The 25,348-nt window shown below is 44.8% G+C and overlaps 1 protein-coding gene across 4 annotated transcripts in view; it reads left to right on the top strand.

Annotated features, from left to right (window-relative positions):
• CACNB2 (calcium voltage-gated channel auxiliary subunit beta 2) overlaps positions 1-25,348 on the top strand; it is a 731,917-nt gene that overhangs the window by 690,480 nt on the left and 16,089 nt on the right. For all 4 annotated transcript variants that reach the window (XM_029588744.1, XM_029588746.1, XM_029588747.1 and 1 more), the window contains one exon: positions 1,841-1,992. In XM_029588744.1, coding sequence (XP_029444604.1) covers positions 1,841-1,992 — 152 coding nt within the window. The remainder of the gene's footprint in view (positions 1-1,840; positions 1,993-25,348) is intronic.

The following is a 25,348-nucleotide window of genomic DNA, read 5'->3' as shown; positions in this document are numbered from 1 at the left end:
TTTTAACCTGTAGTTTTGCCGCACGTTTAACCTGCTAACTTACCGCCTACCCTTACCCCTGCGTTAGTGTGGAGCGTCAGGTCAGAGAGACGAAATTTCATGGGCAAACGACCCCCTCACCCCCCGGGACCCTTACCCTGGCGTTAGTGTGGTGTGACAGCAATAGGCAGGCTCCGGTCAAAATCCCCCCCTCCCAAAGCAGGGCGCAGGGCGAAAATCAACATGTCATTAAAACAAAAGTAAATAAAGTGTAATAAAAGTAAACTTACTGCATGTGAATTTTCTTTGAACAGTCCTCTCTCTCTCCTCCTCCTCCCAAGGCGCATACTGCGGCTCCCCTGCTTCCCGGGGGCAGCTGGCGGCGAAAGCGGCAGGCGAAAGCGTGCGGGCAAAAGTGAATGAATGCACACCCGTACACAGCGGGAGCCGGCGGGCGTGCATTCATTCACTCACCTTCGCCGGCGGGTGTGCATGCATCCATCCAGCGGAGGGAGGCGGCGGCGAAAGCGGCTTCCAGCAGCCCCCGCCGGCGAAGGTGATTGAATGCGCACCTGTACGTGCAATCTGGTCGCTCAAGGTGTGACGTCACGACGTGTGACGTCGGCGTTCGCTAATGCACTGCCTTGAGCGCCCAAATTGCATTCATTCACCTTCGCCGGCGGGGGCTGCTGGAAGCCGCTTTGGCTCCCCTGCCCCCGCCGGCGAAGGTGAATGAATGCACGCCTGTGTGTGCAATTTGGGCGCTCAAGGCAGTGCATTAGCGAACGCTGACGTCACACGCCGTGACGTCAAACGTCGTGACGTCACGCCTTGAGCTCCCAAATTGCACGCACAGGCGTGCATTCATTCACCGCCGGCGGGGGCTGCTGGAAGCCACTTTCGCCGCCGGCTCCCTCCGCTGGATGAATGCACGCCCGCCGGCGAAGGTGAGTGAATGAATGCACGCCGTACGCTTTCGCCCATACGCTTTCGCCCGCCCGGGAGGAGGAGAGAGAGAGAGGACTGTTCAAAGGAAATTCACATGCAGTAAGTTTACTTTTATTACTCTTATTACACTTTATTCACTTTTGTTTTAATTTTCGCGCTGCCTTGCTTCGGGAGGGGGGGAGAGGACTCGCAATCCCCCCTGGTACCTGTCATTTCAAACGTCATTTGAAATGACAGGTACCACTGCACCCAGGATACTGTATAGCGCTGTGAACAGTAAAATGGATTGCGCAGGCCTAACGCTTCACGGACGCTTCTTGGACGCGGCTTGCATTTGCAAGCTATTTAAATACAGTGTCGAGCGGTAGGTGATCCGAACTGTGCGTGCGGCAAACGCGGGTGCGCCCGGTCGTAACGCACCTCTTCCTACGCTCCTTACTGTAGCGGCCTGACAGTTGGGTGGGGTGTTAGTCAGGGCTGATTGGCCCCTGTAAGGCACAGTGGCCCTACAGTCCTAGGGCCATCATTGCATATAATTTACAAGGGTAGTAAAGCTGTAGTATTTTCCTGGCAATATTTTACCACCAGGGAAAATACCATGGGGTTTACAAAGTAGCAGTACCAAATGCTGCTCCTTAGGAAACCCTGCAGTATTTTCCCCTCCAGGAAAAATATTGCAGCTTAATGAATAAGGTCCAAGTGACTTGCCCAAGGTCACAAGGAGCATCAGTGAGAGAAGTGGGATTTGAACCCTGGGTTCTCTGATTCTCAGCCTGCTGCTCTAAACACTGGGCTCTTTCTCCACTTTTGAGTGATAGAAATTACATGCTAATTCACCTCAATGTAACTTTTTCTTATAGCTTTGAATAAACCAAAACAGCAAATTTCTCTCTTTTTTTTTTTCCACTTTCAGCTGAAGTTCAGAGTGAAATTGAACGGATCTTTGAATTAGCACGAACACTGCAGTTGGTAGTACTTGATGCCGATACTATTAATCATCCCACCCAGCTCTGTAAAACCTCTTTGGCACCCATTATAGTTTACGTAAAGATTTCCTCTCCAAAGGTAAATGTCATTGTTGTTAACGTCAGAATACTTTCTGCATTGGATATGTTTATATTTTTAATGTGAAAAATCAGAATTTAAAAAACAAATTTTATACCAAATCTAATCTGCATATGTGTGAAAGTATAAACTAATAGTATTATTGTAAGGTATGAATTATTCAAATATAAATGGTAGGGATGTGAATCGTTTTTTGACGATTTAAAATATCGTCCGATATATTTTAAATCGTCAAAAATCGTTAGAGGCAATATATAATAGGAATTCCCCCGATTTATCGTCAAAAATCGTAAATCGGGGGAAGGGGGAGGGCGGGAAAACCGGCACACTAAAACAACCCTAAAACCCACCCCGACCCTTTAAAATAAATCCCCCACCCTCCTGAACCCCCCCAAAATGTCTTAAATTACCTGGGGTCCAGTGGGGGGGTCCCGGTGTGATCTTTTACTCTCGGGCCACGGGTGCGTTGATAGAAATGGCGCCGGCGCTACCTTTGCCCTGTCATATGACAGTATTCAACAACATATAGTGACATATAAATATATTTCTCAATCTTTATTGATAACAAAAGGTATTAAAAACCTCTAAACAATTTTGTTCTAAATATACCCCGGATCACCACATTTAAAAGTACACCAATACCATATTCTTTCACATACCATCCATTCAACACATTCACACAACAAAGTATACAAAAAAGTTTTTTACAAACAATTCCTCAAAATTCACATTAGATACACAACAGCTAATTCATATATCTTTTATAAGCAGAAAGAGTCCAATTTCACCAAATTTTCTTCTTCGTTCCCAAAAACGTCAGACACTTCAATAAATCTTTTTATCCTCTCTCTTTATCCTCTCGACATGTTTCGCCTCTTGTCAGGCTTCTTCAGGAGAGCTTGTGTAAAGTCTCCTGCTGCTTATATTTTGATCTTCAATCGATATCCAAAGGAATTATTTTTCTACAAACATTTCACAAATTTAATTAATATTTTCTAAAAAAAATTTTCAATTCTAACATTTTACAAAATCATTCTAAAACATTTCATCATTAGCTATTTTACCTGAACGTCCTAGCTAATCTCTCCTGGACGTGCAGCAGATATCCCCGACTCTTTTTTTCACCATTTAAATATATCTTACTTCACCTAGAGACAAGTAATTTAAGAGACTTTAACTTTCCCAAACTCCAAAGAGAAAAATTTCACACATACTTAGAATATATAAGAGAATCCTACCTTTTCTTCATTTCAGCAAAAAACGCCATGACCAAACCTTCAGAAAACGTCCAAACCGAGTGAGTCAGCGGAAGTATGACCTACCACATCCTCCAAACTTTTTAAAGTCCATTGAACCAATCACAACAGAGAATATCTCCACACTCCACCCCTCAATCACCCTCGAAAATCAAACCTATCAGCACAATGGTTCATTTCCACACTACAGTTCTCAAAACTTAGAGACACGCCACCCAATCAATTTTATCGTTTAATCCCTTTGGCCACATAGTTCCTAAAGAGAAAATCCAACGCTGCTCCGTTTGCAATAATTTCTTATTCAGATTACCTCCACGTCTATTACAAATCTCTTGCAAAACAAAGAAACGGAGTTCTTCTACCAAATGCTGTTGTTCCCGCCAATGTTTTACCAAAGGTGCTGTCTCCACTCCATGTCTAATCCTACTACAGTGTTCAAGTATGCGAAGTCTAATCACTCTTGATGTCTTTCCAACATAAAAAAGCCCACAAGGGCACTGTATTATATAAACCACTGACCGTGTCTGACATGTTGTAAAATTTCTTAGTACATACGTTTTTCCCGAAACCGGGTGAATGAAGGATTGAAGCGATAAAGATAATCTACATACACTACATCTTGAACAAGGGAAGTGACCACCTTCACTCCTATCTTCTTTCATTTCAACTCCAATATCCGAGTGTACCAATATATCTTTAAGATTCCTCGATCTTCTAAACGAAAAAAGTGGAGGATCCATCATCCCTTTAAACCCGCTTACAAGATGCCAGTGATCTTTAATCACCTGTATCAAATCCCCTACTCTATTTGAATAGGGTAACACACAAACTAACGAAGGGGTCTTCTGATCTCTTTTAGGGTTCAGTAACAAATCCCTATTCATATACCGGGCTCTTTTATATGCCCGACGAATTACACGTTTAGGATACCCCCTTTTTTCAAACCTTTCCTGTAAGTCTTTCGCATGAGTCTTAAATGTGGTTATATCGGAACAAATCCTCCTAATCCTAAAGAATTGCCCAACTGGGATATTTTCCCTAATATGCCTCGGATGAAAACTACTAAAATGTAGTAACCCATTCCTGTCTATTTCCTTCCGATACAACTCAGTTACTAATACCCCATCCTTTTTACCCACTTTCATGTCTAAAAAAGGAACCCATCGTGTCTGGATATCACAGGTAAATTTAAGATTGATATCTTGAGTATTCAAATATTGAAAAAAAATTTTGAATTCACTCTCAGTTCCAGACCAAACAATAAAGATATCATCAATGTATCGACACCATAACCTTATTTGCTTGTACCATTGTGAAGAGTAAACAAACTGTTCCTCAAAAGATGTCACGTACAAACAAGCAAGGTCCGTTGCCATTGTAGCACCCATAGCGGTTCCATGAACCTGCTAATAGAAATCATCCTGAAACAAAAAATAGTTCTGGGTAAGTGCCATGGTTGCTAACTCAACTAAAAAATGCGTCGGAACCCGCTTATCAATCCTTGTGTCCAAAACCCTCTCTATCAACTGAATAGTCGCCCTCTGGGGGATATTTGAATACAATGATTCAATATCCATCGATATTAACAAAGTGGACTCTGATATGTCAGAAAGACTTTTCAATACAGTTATCAAGTGAGATGAGTCTCTTATATAAGATCTAGCCATAGAAATAAAAGGTCTTAAAAAATGATCTACATAGATCGATAAAGGTTCCAACACAGAGCCGATTCCGGCCACTATAGGTCTTCCTGGAGGGGACTGTAAAGATTTGTGCACCTTTGGCAATATATAAAAGACAGGAATTTGGGGGTTCCGATTCACCAGAAATGCTGCTTCTTTTATTGTTACCCATCCCACACTAAGTGCTTCTGTAATCACCTCAGCGATCTGAGAAGCCAATGTTTCAGTCGGATCAGATTCCAATCGTCTATAAAAAATTTTATCCCCCAATTGTCGATGTACCTCCTGGGTAAGTACTTACCTGGGTAAGTACCATGGGTAAGTACCATGGGTAAGTCGATGTACTTACCTGGGTAAGTACCATGGCACTTACCCAGAACTATTTTTTGTTTCAGGATGATTTCTATCAGCAGGTTCAGCAGGTTCATGGAACCGCTATGGGTGCTACAATGGCACCGGACCTTGCTTGTTTGTACGTGACATCTTTTGAGGAACAGTTTGTTTACTCTTCACAATGGTACAAGCAAGTAAGGTTATGGTGTCGATACATTGATGATATCTTTATTGTTTGGTCTGGAACTGAGAGTGAATTCAAAAATTTTTTTCAATATTTGAATACTCAAGATATCAATCTTAAATTTACCTGTGATATCCAGACACGATGGGTTCCTTTTTTAGACATGAAAGTGGGTAAAAAGGATGGGGTATTAGTAACTGAGTTGTATTGGAAGGAAATAGACAGGAATGGGTTACTACATTTTAGTAGTTTTCATCCGCGGCATATTAGGGAAAATATCCCAGTTGGGCAATTCTTTAGGATTAGGAGGATTTGTTCCGATATAACCACATTTAAGACTCATGCGAAAGACTTACAGGAAAGGTTTGAAAAAAGGGGGTATCCTAAACGTGTAATTCGTCGGGCATATAAAAGAGCCCGGTATATGAATAGGGATTTGTTACTGAACCCTAAAAGAGATCAGAAGACCCCTTCGTTAGTTTGTGTGTTACCCTATTCAAATAGAGTAGGGGATTTGATACAGGTGATTAAAGATCACTGGCATCTTGTAAGCGGGTTTAAAGGGATGATGGATCCTCCACTTTTTTCGTTTAGAAGATCGAGGAATCTTAAAGATATATTGGTACACTCGGATATTGGAGTTGAAATGAAAGAAGATAGGAGTGAAGGTGGTCACTTCCCTTGTTCAAGATGTAGTGTATGTAGATTATCTTTATCGCTTCAATCCTTCATTCACCCGGTTTCGGGAAAAACGTATGTACTAAGAAATTTTACAACATGTCAGACACGGTCAGTGGTTTATATAATACAGTGCCCTTGTGGGCTTTTTTATGTTGGAAAGACATTAAGAGTGATTAGACTTTGCATACTTGAACACTGTAGTAGGATTAGACATGGAGTGGAGACAGCACCTTTGGTAAAACATTGGCGGGAACAACAGCATTTGGTAGAAGAACTCCGTTTCTTTGTTTTGCAAGAGATTTGTAATAGACGTGGAGGTAATCTGAATAAGAAATTATTGCAAACGGAGCAGCGTTGGATTTTCTCTTTAGGAACTATGTGGCCAAAGGGATTAAACGATAAAATTGATTGGGTGGCGTGTCTCTAAGTTTTGAGAACTGTAGTGTGGAAATGAACCATTGTGCTGATAGGTTTGATTTTCGCGGGTGATTGAGGGGTGGAGTGTGGAGATATTCTCTGTTGTGATTGGTTCAATGGACTTTAAAAAGTTTGGAGGATGTGGTAGGTCATACTTCCGCTGACTCACTCGGTTTGGACGTTTTCTGAAGGTTTGGTCATGGCGTTTTTTGCTGAAATGAAGAAAAGGTAGGATTCTCTTATATATTCTAAGTATGTGTGAAATTTTTCTCTTTGGAGTTTGGGAAAGTTAAAGTCTCTTAAATTACTTGTCTCTAGGTGAAGTAAGATATATTTAAATGGTGAAAAAAAGAGTCGGGGATATCTGCTGCACGTCCAGGAGAGATTAGCTAGGACGTTCAGGTAAAATAGCTAATGATGAAATGTTTTAGAATGATTTTGTAAAATGTTAGAATTGAAAAATTTTTTTAGAAAATATTAATTAAATTTGTGAAATGTTTGTAGAAAAATAATTCCTTTGGATATCGATTGAAGATCAAAATATAAGCAGCAGGAGACTTTACACAAGCTCTCCTGAAGAAGCCTGACAAGAGGCGAAACATGTCGAGAGGATAAAGAGAGAGGATAAAAAGATTTATTGAAGTGTCTGACGTTTTTGGGAACGAAGAAGAAAATTTGGTGAAATTGGACTCTTTCTGCTTATAAAAGATATATGAATTAGCTGTTGTGTATCTAATGTGAATTTTGAGGAATTGTTTGTAAAAAACTTTTTTGTATACTTTGTTGTGTGAATGTGTTGAATGGATGGTATGTGAAAGAATATGGTATTGGTGTACTTTTAAATGTGGTGATCCGGGGTATATTTAGAACAAAATTGTTTAGAGGTTTTTAATACCTTTTGTTATCAATAAAGATTGAGAAATATATTTATATGTCACTATATGTTGTTGAATATTATTGTAGTGTGATATATTAGATTAATAGCCAGAAGTATTGTATCCTGTCATATGACAGGGCAAAGGTAGCGCCGGCGCCATTTTGGTTCCTGTCCCCCGACGTCACGAGCGTAGGAGATCGTTCCCGGACCCCCGCTGGACCCCCAGGGACTTTTGGCCAGCTTGGGGGGGCCTCCTGACCCCCACAAGACTTGCCAAAAGTCCAGCGGGGGTCCGGGAACGACCTCCTGCACTCGAATCGTGTTGCCGTATTGCAAAATGGCAACACGCCCTCCCCCGATTTAAGATTTACACGATATTTAAAAAAACAAAACCGCGACGATCCGATTCCCTCCCCCCCCCCAGCAATACGGCAACACACCCTCCCCCGATTTAAGATTTACACGATATTTAAAAAAACCGCGACGATCCGATTCCCTCCCCCCCCCCAGCCAAAATCGATCGTTAAGACGATCGATCACACGATTCACATCTCTAATAAATGGTATTTTTTCTTTACTTTGACTAAGCAGCTTACACTAAAACAGCATTTCCCTGTACGTACCCGGATCAGACCAGACTGTGGGTTGAGCCTCCTTTCCAGCAGGTGGAGGCAGACTAAAACTGAAAGGATATCCTATATGAGGACAGAGCCTATCCTGTAACCCTTCAGTATTCGTCTGTCTCCAGCAGGTGTATCAGCTCACCCTTCGGTCTCCTGTTTTCGGCTAGTTAGCCGTCTCTTTTTCTCTTTCGTGGATCAAGCAAGTACTTCTCCTTAGTTTGTGTTTGGCTTCTTTCAAAAAAAAAAAACAAAAACTAGGATTTTTTTGTTAGATCAGTACTTTGTCTTTTTCTGAATAGGAGACGCTAGTCATCTCCTGGCTCTTGCCGGACTCAGGGGGGCTTCGCCCCTTGTGCGGAGCATAGCCTGAGTCCGTGGGCGCTTCCAGGTGTGGGGACCGAGGCTGGTGGTCCAGTTCTCGTCTCCCCATCTCTGGCTGCCTGAGGGGCTTAGCACCCCACTGCTGTCCTCAGTTAAAAAAATAAAATAAAATAAAAGTGTTTAAAGTCTTTAATTTATCCTTTTCTGACAGCAGTAGAGCCTCTTTTTTTCTTCAGGGGAATCGTACCGGCAGGCAGAAAGGCAGGAGTCAGCAGGTTTCCCTCCTGCTTCACTCCGGGCCTGCAGGCTGTCACTCAAAGCTTTTTTTCTTCAACTTTTTTTCTCAATGCGGCTCCGATGCCGCGACAGACAGCCTGCCTCGCCTCTGCTCAGTATGCCTGCCGGGTGGGAAGGCCCCTCCTCGGCAGGGCAGGCAAATTTAGACCGGGAATCGAGTCCCCAAAGCATGGCCAGGCCGTTCCCGGGTCGGCAAAGCCCGGGAATGGCGGCCAGTTTGGATTTTTCAGCGGCTCTGTTTTCAGAGCTGCCTGGGGCTGGGGAGGGGCTGATTTTTTTCAGAGACCCCCACAATTTGAGCCCCGCGGCCACCCAAGATGGGTTCCCCAACTCCCCCTCACCCCCCCCCCCCCCCGGAAATCTAGGGCCCGTTACTCCACAGAATTTGTCCTCCTCCTGCACAAATTCTATTTAGCTAGCCTGCAGGAGGAGGAGGACGGGCCCCCCCCCCGGCAAAAATTCCTCGCTCTGCGCCGTTGATGCCTGGCCCGCTGCGGAGCTCCTGGGCCCTATTCGGGTGCGGGTGGTCCAGGGTGTACCCCCTGGTGGACCTGGTACTTCCGGATCCTGACGTCTCCCTTGATGCAGAGGATACCCTTCCCTCCCTGGAGGGGGACGACCCCAGGGTCCTACGGATGTTCCGCAGGGAGGAGCTGGAACCCCTCATCCCTATCCTCCAGGAATTAGGGTTGGAGGGGCCCCCCGTGGACACCCTTATGGCCTCTTTGCCTAAAGATATGGACCCGGTCCTGGCGGGACTCAGAGCTCCAGCTACCGCCTTCCCTTTTCATCCCATGCATAAGCTGTTACTCCTGCGGGAATGGGAGGCTCCCGAAGCAGGCCTCCGGGTGGCGTGTGCCATGGGCAAGCTCTACCCCCTCTTGGAGGACTGTTTAGAAATTTAAAAAAATCCCTCCGTGGACTTCTCCGTCTCTGCGGTCACCAAACATACCACCATCCCTATGGAGGGATCTGCGGCCCTGAAAGATGCCCAGGTCCACAAGCTCGAGGCACATATGAAGCGTATTTTTGAAGTCTTGGCGCTGGGGGTTCGTGCGACTTTTTGCAGCAGTCTCATGCTACGGGCAGGTCTTAGGTGGGTTCAACAGTTACTCTGCAACCAGGACCCCCCGTCGGCAGAGGCGGAATAGGCTGAGCGTCTCAAAGCCGTTGTCGCTTATGGTGCTGATGCGCTCTATGACCTCATTCGTGTCCAGTCTAAGGTGAAGGCCTCGGCAGTCTCCGCCAGACGACTTCTTTGGCTGCGCAATTGGTCGGCCGATCCTTCCTCCAATGCCCGGCTGGGCACGTTGCCTTTCAAAGGTAAGCTGCTTTTTGGTGAGGACCTCGAAGCTTATGGATTCCTTGGGGGACAATAAGGTCTATAAGCTCCCGGAGGACCGGCCGAGGCCATCCCGCTCCTTTACACCCTCTCGTCCTCGCTTCCGGGGTCAGAGACGGTATACCCCACATAGCCGGGGTGGCTCCTCGAGGGGTTATGCTTCTTGCTCTCAGTCTTGGTCGCAGCCCTTTCATGGGCGTCATCCCTTTTGCGAGGGCCAGCCCGCGCGCTCCACCCTCAAGCCGGCCACCCAATGAAGTTCACTTGGCTCATTCCTCGGTCCCCTTCCTAGGCAGCCGCCTCTCCCTGTTTTTCGAGGAATGGGACAAAATCACGTTGGGCCAGTGGGTCCTCGACATTAGAGATGGGTACACCTTCGAAATTGTTCGCAACCTACCGGATCTTTTTCTCTTTTCCCCATGCGGGCGGTCCAAGCGGGAAGCGGTGGAGCAAACCCTCGCCAGGCTCCTGAGTCTGGGAGCGGTGGTCCCGGTTCCGGAGAAGGAGCTTGGCACAGGCCAGTATTCTATTTACTTCGTCGTCCCCAAGAAGGATGGGTCTTTTTGTCCGATCTTAGACCTCAAAAGAGTCAACCGGGCCCTCAAGATCCCGCATTTCTGCATGGAAACCCTGCGAGCGGTTATCGCGGCGGTTTGCCCCGGAGAGTTCCTCGCCTCCCTCGATCTGACAGAGGCGTACTTCCATATTCCGATCACCACAATTACCAGAAGTATCTTCGCTTCCATGTCCTCAATCGGGATTTCCCTTTGGTCTCATGACCGCGCTGCGCACCTTCACCAAGGTAATGATGGTGGTGGTGGTGGCTCTTCGCAGAGAGGGAATTCTTGTTCACCCCTACCTGGACAACTGGCTAGTGTGGGCCAAGTTGGAGGCTCTTTGTCGGCAGGCGGTGGCTTGCGTGTTAGCTCTTCTTGCGTCTCTCGGGTGGATAGTGAATTTCTCCAAGAGCAACCTTCAGCCCTCCCAGGAGTTAGAGTTCCTGGGAGCCCACTTCGACACCCGGGTGGGCAAGGTCTTCTTGCCGCGTGCGAGGGCTCTCAAGTTGATCGACCAGATTCAGAATCTGATCTCGCTACCTTTTCCGATGGCCTGGGACTACCTACAGGTCTTGGGATCCATGGTGTCCACCATCGACCTAGTCCCTGGGCTTTTGCTCATATGCGACCATTACAGAAAGCTTTGCTATCCCATTGGCAGCCAGTGTCGGAGCAGTTTCACATAGTCCTCCGACTTGCAGTGGTGGTTTTCCCTTCCTCATCTTCTGCAGGGAATGCCTCTCCAAGCCCCACAGTGGACGATAGTAACCACGGACGCCAGTCTCTTGGGCTGGGGTGCGGTCTGTCTTTCCCAGTCCACCCAAGGGATCTGGTCGACAGCTCAGTCTCGCTGGCACATCAATCGATTGGAGACTCGAGCGGTGTTCTTGGCTCTTCAGTGCCCCTCATCCGTGGGAAAGCGGTAAGGGTTCTGTCCGACAACTCCACCACCGTGGCTTACATCAGTCGTCAAGGGGCACCCGCAGTCCGCTGGTGGCTCTAGAAACCAGCTGTCTCTTCACCTGGGCCAAGCGACATCTGCAGTGCCTGGCGGCTTCCCACATCGCGAGCAAGGAGAATGTTCAGGCCAATTTTCTCACTCGTCAATCACTCGATCCGGGGGAGTGGGAACTCTCGGACGCGGCTATGGATCTCATCATCGACAGGTGGGGTCCCCCCCCACCTAGACCTCATGGCGACCCTCCGCAATGCCAAGGCAAATCGGTTCTTCAGCCGCTGGAGGGAGCACGGTTCGGAGGGCGTGGATGCTTTAGCTCTCTCCTGGCCGGCAGACGTCCTTATGTACGTGTTCCCCCCCGTGGCCCCTGGTGGGGAAAGTTCTCAGAAGAGTAGAACTCCACCGGGGACCCGTGGTTCAGGTAGCACCCGAGTGGCCGCACAGGCCATGGTTCGCGGACCTCGTCACACTAGCGACGGACAGATCTCTGCGGTTAGGCCACCTTCCTCGGCTTCTTCAGCAGGGACCCGTATATTTAGACTAGGCCGATCGCTTCTGTCTAGCGGCCAGGCTTTTGAATGGCGACGCCTGAGGTGTAAGGGCTACAAGGAGGAGGTCATCTCCACCTTGCTGCGGGCCCGTAAGCAGTCGACTTCACTGGCTTACGTGCGTATCTGGAAGGTTTTTGGAACCGTTTGCGCGGAGTCGGGTGTCTCTGCGCACTCCGCCCCGGTTTCATTGGTCCTTTCTTTTCTTCAGAAGGGTCTTTCCAAGGGCCTTTCCTTCAGTTCTCTGCACGTGCAAGTCTCCGCTCTCGCTTCCTTCCTAGGTCGGGTAGAAGGTCATCCCTTAGCGGGCCACCCGGCCGTGGTCCGGTTCTGGAAGGGCATCAAACACCTACGTCCGCCTTCTCGTACCACTTGCCCATCGTGGAGTCTTAACCTGGTCCTTCGGGCCCTTTGTGCTGCTCCGTTCGAACCTCTCCATTGTGCTACGTTAAAAGATCTTACGCTCAAGACAGTCTTTCTGGTCTCTATCTCCTCCGCTTGACGGATCTCCGAGATTCAAGCGTTGTCCTGTCGGGAACCCTTTTTGCATTTTTCCGATTCAGGGGTATCCCTCAAGATGGCCCCCTCTTGCTTGCCAAAGATTGTTTCCAACTTCCATGTCAACCAGTTGGTAGAACTCCCTGAGTTTTCCCCAGAGGAGATTGTGGGTACGGCTGGGGGCGATCTCCGTAAGTTGGATGTGAAATGAGTTCTGCTTTGCTATCTCCAGGTTACCAACGATTTCCGGGTCTTGGACCATCTCTTTGTCCTCTGGAGTGGCCCCCTATTGTGCGGTGGTTGAAAGAAGCAATCTCCTCGGCCTATCTTTGCCAAGGTCGAGCGGTCCCCGAGGGCCTAAAGGCTCATTCGCTACGTTCTCAAGCTACTTCCTGGGCGGAGAGACAATCTGTTTCTCCGCAGGAGATTTGCAGGGTCGCCACATGGACGTCCTTGCATACTTTTGCTCGACACTACCGGCTGGATGTGCAAGCTCCAATTTTTGGTTCTTTTGTGCGGCAAGTGCTTCGAGCGGGACTGTCTCGGTCCCACCCAGTTTAGGGAAACTTTGGTACATCCCACAGTCTGGACTGATCCGGGTACGTACAGGGAAAGGAAAATTAGTTCTTACCTGTTAATTTTCATTCCTGTAGTACCACAGATCAGTCCAGACGCCCTTCCCTGTCTGTCTGTTTTTCTGTCCTCATGAAGCTTGTTTTTCTTGCATATTCGCAGATTTTGATACTTCATTTTTTGCAAGAATACTGAGCAATTACACCGGAAGCCTTGGTTGCTCATGCACCAAGTATATGCAAGCGTGGACAGTTATGCCATGTTTCTTACATTGTTCCACAGTTGCTCCATTGAGCTTTATGGTTACTTGCTTGATCCTATTCTGGTTTTGTTATTTTCTGCTTTGACATTGGTTATACTGAAGGGTTACTGGATAGGCTCTGTCCTCATATAGGATACCCTTTTCAGTTTTAGTCTGTCTCCACCTGCTGGAAAGGAGGCTCAACCCACAGTCTGGACTGATCCGTGGTACTACAGGAACGAAAATTAACAGGTAAGAACTAATTTTCCTTTAACAAATAACATAAAAGCATGCAGATACAATAAAAACAAGTGCATTACATATGAACTTGTGCATCACATATAAAACAAGAAAAATGAAGCATTTTGGGGGGGTATATAAATACTGTCATTGTGATAAATTTAGTTCTGCTGTACTATTTCAATAATGTGTCTAGAGTTTTCTTGCAAAAAATAAATTCAGGCATTATTGCAATGGAGTGTTTATATTAAACAATGCTTTTTCATGGTATTCAATTTTACTAGTGTTTGTATATTCAGCTGTTTACTGAACATGATTAGCATCACTAGCGTGAAGCATCAGAACAATATAATTAACACCTGAGTGACTGGGTTCACTACTCGGAGTAAGTTTTCGAATGAGCACTAGCCATCCAACTCAGCCAGCTAACGTTTAGGTTGCAACCTAGCTCCTAGTTTATGGCAACTTAGCCACTACATTTCTTTTCAATGTTTGTGTGCTTATGATTAGGTGCCTAAAAATCAACACTACCCAGCCAAGTCTCTCCCAACCAAAAGGGTTGTTGGCCAATTGCCTGGCTGAAAATGTCAGAAAACCTGTTCTCTGTAGTATCATGAAGCCGTTAGCACTAAAATCTGCCCTCAGCTGTGGGAGGCAGTTTATTCACAGGGATGGTACCTTTGAAACAGCCGCGTGGGGGCACATGTATGCACATATGCCGGCTCGCTGCAAAGGACGTGAACATATTATAACATATGCATGCATGGTATAAAATGGGCTGTATGAACGTATACGTGCACACAATTTTATATGGATGTGTGCATATACATGCAAATGCCGCCTCTATTGCAGAAGTGGAAGGATTTTAGTAGACACGCACGCTGTTGCAATTACTAGCTTGCCCAGGTAAAAGATAGGACTTCCTAACTCCCAGAGTTAATTAGCCTCCCTTTTACTCTGTTAGCCCCTACCCTTAAAATTCTGCTGACTAGCCTAGTTTGTTTTGTTTTAGGACTTACATGCCATCCATAGCAGAAGTAAAGCAGTAGGGGACCTTGGTGCGTGCTTGTGTGCGTAAGTATTTACGCGCTGGTTTCATTCATAAATCCTGAAATGCCCATGCCCCACCCAGACCATGCCCACATCTCGCCCCTTTTTTGGCAAAAAATGTTTTGTGTGCGTACCGTACTCGGACGCCTTTTAAAATCCTGCAGCACGTGCCAGCCTGACTTACATATAGAAACATAGAAATGACGGCAGAAAAAAGACCAATCGGCCCTTCCAGTCTGCCCAGCAAGCTCCCATACCTAACAGTTTCCCATACTTAGTTTTCAGACCGCCAAGGTCAGGGCCCTTGTTGGTTACTGTTTGAGTCCAATTTCCTGCCACCCCCTGCCGTTGAAGCACAGAGTAATGTTGGAGTTGCATCAAAAGTGAAGTATCAGGTTTATTGGTTAAGGGCAGTAACTGCCGCATCAAGCAAGTGACCCCCATGTTTGTTTACAGTTAAATGGTATGTCGGCACATATCTCCTGACTTTGGCGCACACCGGGCTTTTAAAATTCATCTTTATATGTTTTGAAACAAAGAAACTTCCCTTGAAGCAGCCTGTTGGCGAAGCGCAGGTCAAATCAGGAGTCTGCAGTAGTTTATATCTGACAACAGTTCTATGTTTAAATGTGCAGCAGCAATGCTTCCCAACCTTTTCAAGCCCAAGGCACACCTACTTTAATAAAAATGTTGTGTGGCACCCCAGCCTCCATGGAGCAAGCAGTGTGGCATGAAAAGGACTCATATGGCCAAAAGAGCTAGGGAAGCACTGAATGCCCTAGCCTTTCATCCAAATTTTAAAACAAAGAGAGAGAAAGGAAAGACACACACACATGGATCTATCACAATGGTACGGTCTTCCAGTGATTTTGCAATTAACTGATGCAGAGGAGGGGCCCAATGTTTAGATTAGGGCTATCCGTGCACTGCAATGCTGCTCATTAATTCCCGCATTAAGGGAAGAAGGCCTTAAGACTACATGTGCTCAAAAAGGAGTTCTTGCAAATTTAGGGGTAGATTTTATAAATGTACACCCGCGCAAACAAAAGTACACCGGATTTTATAAGATACGCACATAGCCGCGCGTATCTTATAACATCTGGGGTCGGCGCGCACAAGGGGGTGCACATTTGTGCACCTTGCGCGCGCCGAGCCCTGCGCGCGCTGCCCGTTCCTTCTGAGGCCGCTCCAAAATCGGAGCGGCCTCGGAGGGAACCTTCCTTCGGCCTCCCCCCACCTTCCCCTCCCTTCCCCTACCTAACCCACCCTCCAGCCCTATCTACACCCCCCTACCTTTATCGAGAAAGTTATGCCTGCTCCAGGCAGGCATAACTTGCTTGCGCTGATTGGCCGCCGCCGCGCGATTCCCCGGCCCGGGAGCGATTTCGGAGGCCTCGGCCATGCCCCTGAAACATCCCTGGGCCGGCATCACGCCCCCGACATGCCCTCTGGAATGCCCCGAACGTTGCGCTGCCCCCCAACACGCCCCCGATGCACGTCCCGGGGCTTGCGCGCCCCAAGCCTATGCAAAATAGGCTCGGCGTGCGCAGGGGGTTTTTGAAAGGGTTACGCTCATAACTTATGCGCGTAACCCTTTTAAAATCTACCTCTTAATGTCTTTTGTTGTTGCAAGATGCTGAGGGCAGAACCCAGATAATGATCTTGATCTGAGCATTAGGCAGTAGTGACTTTTCTGTGGAACCTCTGATCAGACTTGAAGGCACACTGGTTACGAAACATTGTGCTATAGTTTAGTAAACATCTTACTGGACATCACATTTCAAGAAAGAACTAGATTGCTGAGCTATTGCATGAAAACTATTTGATTTTCTTCCATCCTGATAAGTGCTTTTTGCAGTTGAGATGTTTTCAAATTACTAAATAAATAGATACTTTTGGTATGTTTTTCAAAGATACAAAATTAGATTTACAATAAATATGATTTTTCAATAATTATCTCTCCTGCAAAAAAATGTTATTAGATGATTGGATTTATATATATTTCTATTTTTTTATGTTTTCTTGAAAGATAAAATAAAATTTGGAAGATCTGCCTGATGGACATTTTTTTAATAGTAATTATTTTATTTGTAAATGAAAATTTGAAAATAAATTTCACTTAATTGGAGAGAGTATTTTTTCAAAAGAGAAATGAATCAAGATTGAGAGATGATGATATCTGTTTGACTAACCCAGTGCGGTTTCTCAATTTTTTCAAAAGTTGATCTTATCTTACTTTGCACAGAATTATTTTTTTATTGTACCTCTAGTGAGTTGGAGTTTTTTTTTAATTAATTTAAAATTGGGAGGTTTCACTTTTTTGTGATCCCATTCTTGAACCTTGGAAGGATTGTGAAGGATGGGCTTTGTTCAATAATAAGCATTTCAGGGACAAAATGAGGTACATAGGATATTACGGGATTGATTTTCAAAGCCCTACACGCGTAATTCCAGATGTGTCTAAGTCCCAGGGCTTTATAAAATGGGCGGTCCGAAGTGCGGTGGGGCTAGAGGCCTCCGGCACAGCTGCCATTTGCCGCTGTGCTGGAGGATCGTGTGCTGGCAGGATGCCAGCAGACACAAAAGGTAGAATAACAATTTGGGGGTGGGGGATAAGAATAGAGTTAGAGGGGGGAAAGGTTAGGGGAAGGGGTGGGAAGGTTAGTTTAGGGGGGAGGGAACGAGGGAAGCCTGTGGGCATCGGTGTGCACAGGGTGCACAATTGTGCACCCCCTGCGCGTGCTGACTCCCAATTTTATAACATGTGCGAGCACGTTGTAAAATCGGACATACATATGAAAATCTACCCCTATGTTTATTGCATACTTGATTAAGTGCATGCCTTGAAGCACATAACTAATAAAGCACACAATAGGGAAGGAGTGTGCAACTCTGGTCCTTGAGGGTCATCACCCAGTTGGGTTTTAAGAATATCCCTAATGCATATGTATATGATAGATTTTCATACAGTTGAGGTAGGGTGCACCTTAATCTCTCACATACATTCATTAGGGTTGGTGGACCTCAATGAATTCAATTGTCCAAGTCTGTTGTAAAGGGATGACAAGGTCAATCATTTCTGAAGGTCAAAACTTCTACAGTCACAACATGACTTACACTAATTCAGTATATACCTTAAAAAAACCAACCAAATCCACTAAAATCCTTCATAATCAAAAGATGCAAAGAATTAAGATGGAACAAGAATTATTATTATTATTCACTTTTTTATAACCATCATACTAGGCTTCATTGTATATTACTTAAACTTCAAGACTCAGCCTTACTTTTAATCATCGGTCATGTGTATCCAGTGACCTAATGTCCCCATTATTATATTCAATATGTTTTTTACTTTTTCTCATACAATTACAGTCTTTAATCAAAAAGTTTTTCTTTTTGCATTTTACCATCTATTATACTCCAAAAGCTGTAAAAATATTATATGCACTTATCTTCAAGCCCAGATCATCCTAGAACATGTTGAAATCATTGAATACAGAATAACATTGTTAAGGTTGCATTACATTGCCGACGCCCGACATGGGACAGAGTTTCGGGCCTACATCCTTTTTCAAGGGCTCAGAATCTGTGTTTATAAAGGAACTCGAATCATAATCATGTTCTTTGTAACCTTCAATATATTGACAGAATTACACAGGAATACTTATATAAGTTTTTCAATGACAGGCACTTACAAGTCTCATACTTATTATTGGTACATTTTCTCAACTATATCATGGCTGCTCAGCGTTCTTTTTCCGGTCCCAACCAGAACATCGTTTAAATATATTCTTGCAAATACACGTCACTCCTATCATTGAGAATACAGGGATTGGTGAACATTCAAAACCCCTCCTACTTACTCAACCATCTTTCTCGTCATAACATTTAAATAAGGGTGTTCCATTCTACTGCTGCATTCAAACCACCTAGATGCGGTGTATTTAAACGAAAAATCCATTGTTGCTCTTTATAGTTTAAAATCCCATTAGGATCACCACCTCATGGATTTTCATACACTTTTTCGATCACCCTCCACTTTAGATCTTGTAAAGTATGTTGAAATTGAATACAATGAGAAACAATAGGGGCTTGTACCTTCCCGGTGGATAAACAACTCTGATGCTCAATAAGACATGTACGGATGGTCCACTTTGTTCTGCCTACATAATATAAATTACACGGGCAGACTATTAGGTACACCACATGGTTAGACAAGCAATCCATATATTGATGGGCTACATGTTCTTTTCCTTGTGTATCAATCCAGTAAGGTCCTGTAATCACCTGATCACATAAGTTACAATTCTGACATGACCAAAGTCCTAATTATCTAGTCTCTTCAACCACTGGGACTGACTTTAAATAGGAATGTATCAAATGATCACTAATATTCATTCCTCGACTGTATGCTTTCACTGGTCTATCCACAAAAACTTCATGCATTTTTAAAACCGGCCAATGTTGTAAAATCAGCGCTGCTATAGCCGGTGCTTTAGCAGAATACGTCAATGTACAAAACAGCGGTGAAGATGATTGAGCTGGTGCCTTATCCAACAATAGCCATTGGCGTTCGGCATTTATAGCTGTCATATGCTTTCCTGATGTATTTCATTGGATAATCTTGGTCCAATAATTTCCGAAAAAGCAATTCAGATTGCAGTATGAACTCATGCTTAGTACTGCACAATCGTCGGAGACGTAAAACCTGTCCCACTGGCAAATTTTTTCACAAATGAAAAGGGTGGAAGCTAGAAAAATGCAGCAGAGTATTACTCTCATAGGGTTTCATATAGATACTAGTAACCACAGAATCTTCTTCCTTGATAATCAAAATATCCAAAAAATTAATCACGTGAAAATGAAATGTCATAGTAAACCTCAAATGCATATCCAAAGAGTTGATCCATTGATTGAATTGTAAAAGACTCGTTTCATCCGAATGCCATAAGAAAAACACATCATCGATGTGGACATGTATTGTCACTACCATAGAGCCACATATTCATTTCAGGGCTGCCGTTTTAGGCACTTCTGTTCGTAATGCATCACCAACTAACCAATAAGTAGTTGCTCTAAAAAATGTGCAAAAAAATCTCCCATGCAACCCAGTTAATTTGTCAGTATTCTGGAGCTTCCTTTCCTATATCTACAGAAAAAATGTAGCCTGTATGCATTTTGCACAAGGGTTTTTACTTGTGGTTTCTATATCCCTTATAGTGAAACTATAGGTGAAGGTAACTCAAAAACTGGTTCAAAGAAATATGCCAGCAAAAACTGAGCACAAGGTTAGGTTCCCTGCATGACTTGGACTTTTCCTATGACACACGTTCTCCAAAATGATCACTTTTCTATTGGTGGTCATGACCAAAAAAGTACCTAACAAGTTCTATCTTATACAGAACTTATCTTACCCAGTGAATACCTCTGGCAGTGATTACTTTTCTTTCAAAGAATGCTCAGTTCAATATGCCTCTTTTGATTGTACTGTCATGAGTCACAGATTGTGGTCACAATGTTAAAGCTGACATTGAATCAATTTTCTGACTCCTTTCCATTTTCCATTGTTAGGAGTAATGTGGTCAAAAAAGCAAATAAGATGCTAGGAATTGTTCAGAAAGAATAAAATGGAGAATATTGTAATGCCTCTGTATCGATCCACGGTGTGACCGCATCTTTACTATTGTGTGCAGTTATGGTCACCCCCATCTCCAGAAAAAATATATATCAGAACTAGAAAAAGTACAGAGCAGAGAAGGCAAATAGAATTGATAAAGGGGATGGAATGGCTTCCTCATGAGTAAAGGCTAAACAGGTTAGGACTCTTCAGCTTGAAGAGATGACCGAGAGGATATATGGTAGAGATTTATGAGTGGCATAGAACAAATAGGGAATGGTTATTTACCCTAAGATTAGGGGACACCCCAAAAAATTAACAGCAAATTTACAACAAATTGGAGAAAGTATGTTTCACTCAGTGCAGAATAAAGCTGTGGAATTTGGGTTTGAGAAAGCTCCATGAGGAAAAGGCCATAATATGTAAATCCACCCTCATATATCTCCAGAATCTGCTGAAATCATTCCAAGAGACCCACTACTACTGTGGGATGCAAGCTAAATTGAACACCCCTGATGCAAAAACATTCTCGAAATACAAAGCCATGTCAGATATTTGTGATACTGGCCAACAAGATAAGGGCAGTGAACTTTACAGTGATATAATAAACATTACTATCTCAATTTTATTGGCATCATAAAAACATCTAATAATTGCTAAAAAAAAAAAAAAAAGGAGAGCAACTTTTGGAAGACTTGTGATTATATTTGTGAACTGCTACTATAAAAGATTTTTGCAAAAATAGTGAGTCCCTTGTATGAAGGTCTTTTACAACAATTTATTGATTTGAGCAGACCTGGGCGTATAGTAGGGTGGATCTGCATATGTTGGATTTATTTATGCTTACCTTATGTTTTTGTTTTTTTCAAAAAGTCTCTAAACTATTATTAGCCAGGTAGACTTAGGAAAGCCACCGCTTTATCCCTGGATGTGAGCAATAACAAATGGATCTATAGTTTGTGATCTTCTGGGTAATTAGTGACCCAGATGGACCAATGTTGGAGACAGGATGCTGGATGTAATGGAGTTTGGTCTGATACAGCATGTTTTCATAACTAATTTTATGTTGATTTGTGTGCTTGCTTTGGGATGTTTAGCTCATTCATTCATTGGGCTTTCTCAAGAGTGACTAGTTCAAGGAACACTGTCCCCTATTTTGAATGATTTCTTCTTTGTGGCCCAAGAATGACTTCAAAGATGCTCCAGAGTTTTCAATCAGGAGCTGCGAGCCTCAGCATCTCTTTGACCAATGACAAAACAGAAGGCCCATTTTTAAACAGCCTGCATAGGCTAAAGGTTGCAGGCACTTTTTACCTATATACTTTAGCCAGAATTTTCAAAGTGAATTAAGCGCATACATACTCTTTAAAAATGTGTGGCTGTGTACAAAAAAATAGATGCACAAAATTACACCTACTCACAAACAGGTTTAACTTTGACAGGGTTCAAGTGACACCTTATAGATTAACCAATTTATTAAAGCATGAGCTTTTAACTTTGTGCATGTGGAAATCAAAAGCATGCAAATCCTGATCCCCCCCCCCCAACTCCTCCACACACCCCCCCCCCCCCCGTGCATAAAAGTATGTGCAAAATCGTGTTCCACGCACACTGGTCAGAACTATTCTCAAAGAGCCATTTTGGTACATAAAACAGGATTTATGCACATAAATGCCTTTAATAATTTCCCCCTTTAGGGGATACAGCTTGGACTCAGTCAGTGTGGGGTGCAGATTATCCCAATCCAAGCTGATGAGACTGCAAGAATTGTTATGGAACGCTGCCCGCAGGTTCCCCCACGAGCAGGCCCTGCTCATCTTTGCCTTTTTCTTCGCGGCGCGATGCCACCAATGTCGGCCGCGGACTGGACTTTCCCTGCGGCCCGGAGGCTGCCCATTGAGTCTCCTCTTCACCGCGGCTGGAGCCGCGGACTTCTCTGTCGTCCTTCGCGGCTGGAAGCCGCCGCCAACACCGTTTCCGTCTTCGCGGCAGCAGGCCGCTTCCCCGGGCTCGAGTAGCGGCTGGAGCCACCCCCGGGGTCTCCTGAGGTGGCTGGAGCCGCTGCAGTCATCGGGCCTGCTTCTCAGGCCAGCCCTGTTTCTTACATGACAATGCTCTGCTGGCCGCTGTCCACGGTCCTGCACAGCCAGCTTCCTGCTCCTCCTAGGTGCGCGGCCGCGCCTCTTCACAGAATTTAAAGGGCCAGCCACAGGAAGTGTGGCTGACTCCACCTAGGATTGGATTTCCTGCCTAGCCCTATATAAGGGCTATCTTCACAGTACGTCTTCGCCTTGCATCGGAGTTACTTCACTCTGGAGGCTCCTGCCTGCCAGAGCTCCATCAGATCTTCTTCGTGGAGCTCCTCTTCGTTTCATCATGTTATGTCAAGTCAAGTCTTTGTGCCTGAGGTCCTCGTCCAGGTGTCCTGGTGTCTCGTCTTGATCCTCCGCTCCCTGATGTTCCAGGTTCCTTGGTGTCTTGCCCTTCTTGGTGTTTGCTTCAGTGCTCCTGAGCCTTCTGGTCCTGTTAGGCTGTTGCTCTCTCGGATGACGTCTTTCCCAAGCGTGGAGTAGCCTACAGGTGGAATTTGTTCCTGTGCTCCTGAACAGTCATGTCCTGCCAGCCTTCATGGTGCCTTGGATGACTCACGGCTTCGTCGTTGAAGTGCTGCCTTGGCTGGTTTCCTCCCTGCGCTCGTCCCATTCTCAGCGTGGTCCGTGACCAGCCTCCTCGGGCTGTGTAGGGCGCGCAGTGGGACAGGGTGGTCCGCGACCAGCCCATTGGGTCCGCCCGTGAAGGTGGGCTGAGTAGGGCGCCCTGAGAGACAGTGCCAATGTCTTCCTGCCCAGCGTCTTGTCTCATCTGGACTGTCAAGTTCCTTGTATATTCCTGATGCCGTCGCATCGACCCTGGTACGGGATGCCATCGCATCGACCATTGGTCTGTGATGTTCTCGCATTAACCTTGCTGTCATGTCTTCAACTACCTTGGTGTCATGTCTTGTTCCAGCCCACGTCTTTGATACCGTCAGTATCAGCCTTGGTGTCTTCAACAACCCTGGTGTCATGTCTTCAACCCTCATCTGCGATGCTGTTGCATCAATCTTGGTGTCATGTCTTCATGTCAAGGCCCGTCTACCCTCTTCCTCAGGCCAGGCCTGCTGCTCCATGCCGATCTAAGTGGCAGGTCCGAAAGGGCTCGGAATGGTCAGAGGACCATTCACATTCCAACAACATCCTGTTGTTGGCCTTGGGAGCTTGCAGGCCTGGCGGAGGGTAAGACCGTCTGCCATGGTGGAACACGCCGTCAACCCTCGGTTCAGTCCTGGATCCGTCTGGGGTCGGACTGAAGCCCAAGGGCACACAAAAACACCCTGTTATGTAACAAGAATTGATTGAAGTCACAATATCTTAAAAAAAAAATGAACAATAGAATTTATGCTGACATAGCTTGGCAGCCTTAATTGTGCATGTAGAATAACCACTATTGCAGATTAGCTGTATCCATAGGGACCTTCATTTATGGATTTTTTTTCCTGGGTATTTATCAGGGTTTATGCTGACAAGAATGAAAACAGGAGAAAATCTGTGTAAAAAAAAAAAAGTCTTCATCATTTTTATGTGAGAATTTCAGAATTTATTTGATGGAAGGAAACCTCCCATTCCCTCCCCGCCCCCCCAAATGATTCTTTAGGTGATCCTAATTCACCCCTATAGTTTTTGCACTTCCTCAGAGGTAACTAATAATTTCATGACATCATTGCCTGCCTTTCAATACATTTTGGGAAGATGTATAAAAGTTTTGCTGTAGTGGGAAACTAGCAAGAAGCATAACTAGGATAAATTCCCTCCATTTTGTCTAATAGAGTGCCTAAACCACTCTACGGATATTCTGATATAAGTGGTTTGGACAATGATAGCATATAGAAACATGATATTTTATTTATTTATTTATTTATTTAGTGCTTTTTTTATACCGGCATTCATGATAGATATCATATCATGACGGTTTACAAACAACAAGGGTCGAAACCTAACTCAGTATTAACATGGTATAGAGAAGACATAATTATAAGATCCCTGAGGCACTCCACTGTCCACTCCCCTCCACTGAGAAAACCTTCCACCCAATCCCACTTTCCGCTTCCCGTCCTCCAGCCAGCCTGCAATCCACGAAAGGACATCGCCACCCATCCCGTGACTCTTCACCAAGGTTGGGAAGGGTTATTTTCAAACAGCCTGCCTAGGCTGAAGTCTGTGGGTACCTTTTACCCACAGACGTTAACACAAATTTTCAAAGTGGATGTATGCACATAAATCCGCTTTAACAGTTTGTAGATGTGTGCAGAAACAGTGCCGGGAGATGTAATTATGTGCATATATATTTATGTCAGCGAACCACAGAAAATGTGCAGGAAAAATTCAATGTCCACACAAAGTTCAATAATATAATGTTTTCATTTTAAACGACAACTCCACCGTGTATATTACAGCAGTTTAAGGTGCAAACGGGTCCCCCGACACGGACCCGTTCTTCGCCGTGAGGCTGAGTTGGGAGGGACAGACAAAACTTTAGTTGTTCAAAAAGATAAAACAGATTGCATTAAGAAACACATCCTTAAGAGCAAGGTGGACAACAATCATGATGGAAACGGCAACTTAAAATTCAGTAAGACAATTTTAGACATATCTATGTGCGGTTCAATATATAGCGTCATTGAAAATGCAACACAAACATAAAAATCTCTGGACCCTGCACGGCATCTACTGATATTTACTGCTTTAGTTTCCATTGACGTCTGTCTTAAAATAAACACCACTTTGCTAGCTTCTGGTAACGTCCGGTTTATAGCTTTTTCTGGTTAGGAATTGAATTCTTATGCAAAAAATTTTGAAGTTAAATAGCCACCATTTTTATGCACGCACATAACCCCTGAATTTTACACGTGTGGGCCTTTTAAAATCTGCTTGATATTTATGTGCATACATTTGAAAATGGAAAGCATGTGTAATCTTGTCATCATTCCAATTCCCTCCCCGGAATGGCTCTTTGTAGTGC

This window comes from Rhinatrema bivittatum, chromosome 2 (assembly GCF_901001135.1).
Source record: "Rhinatrema bivittatum chromosome 2, aRhiBiv1.1, whole genome shotgun sequence".
Classification (NCBI taxonomy): domain Eukaryota; kingdom Metazoa; phylum Chordata; class Amphibia; order Gymnophiona; family Rhinatrematidae; genus Rhinatrema; species Rhinatrema bivittatum.
Note: the sequence above shows the minus strand (reverse complement) of the source record. Positions and strands in the feature narration are given on the sequence as shown.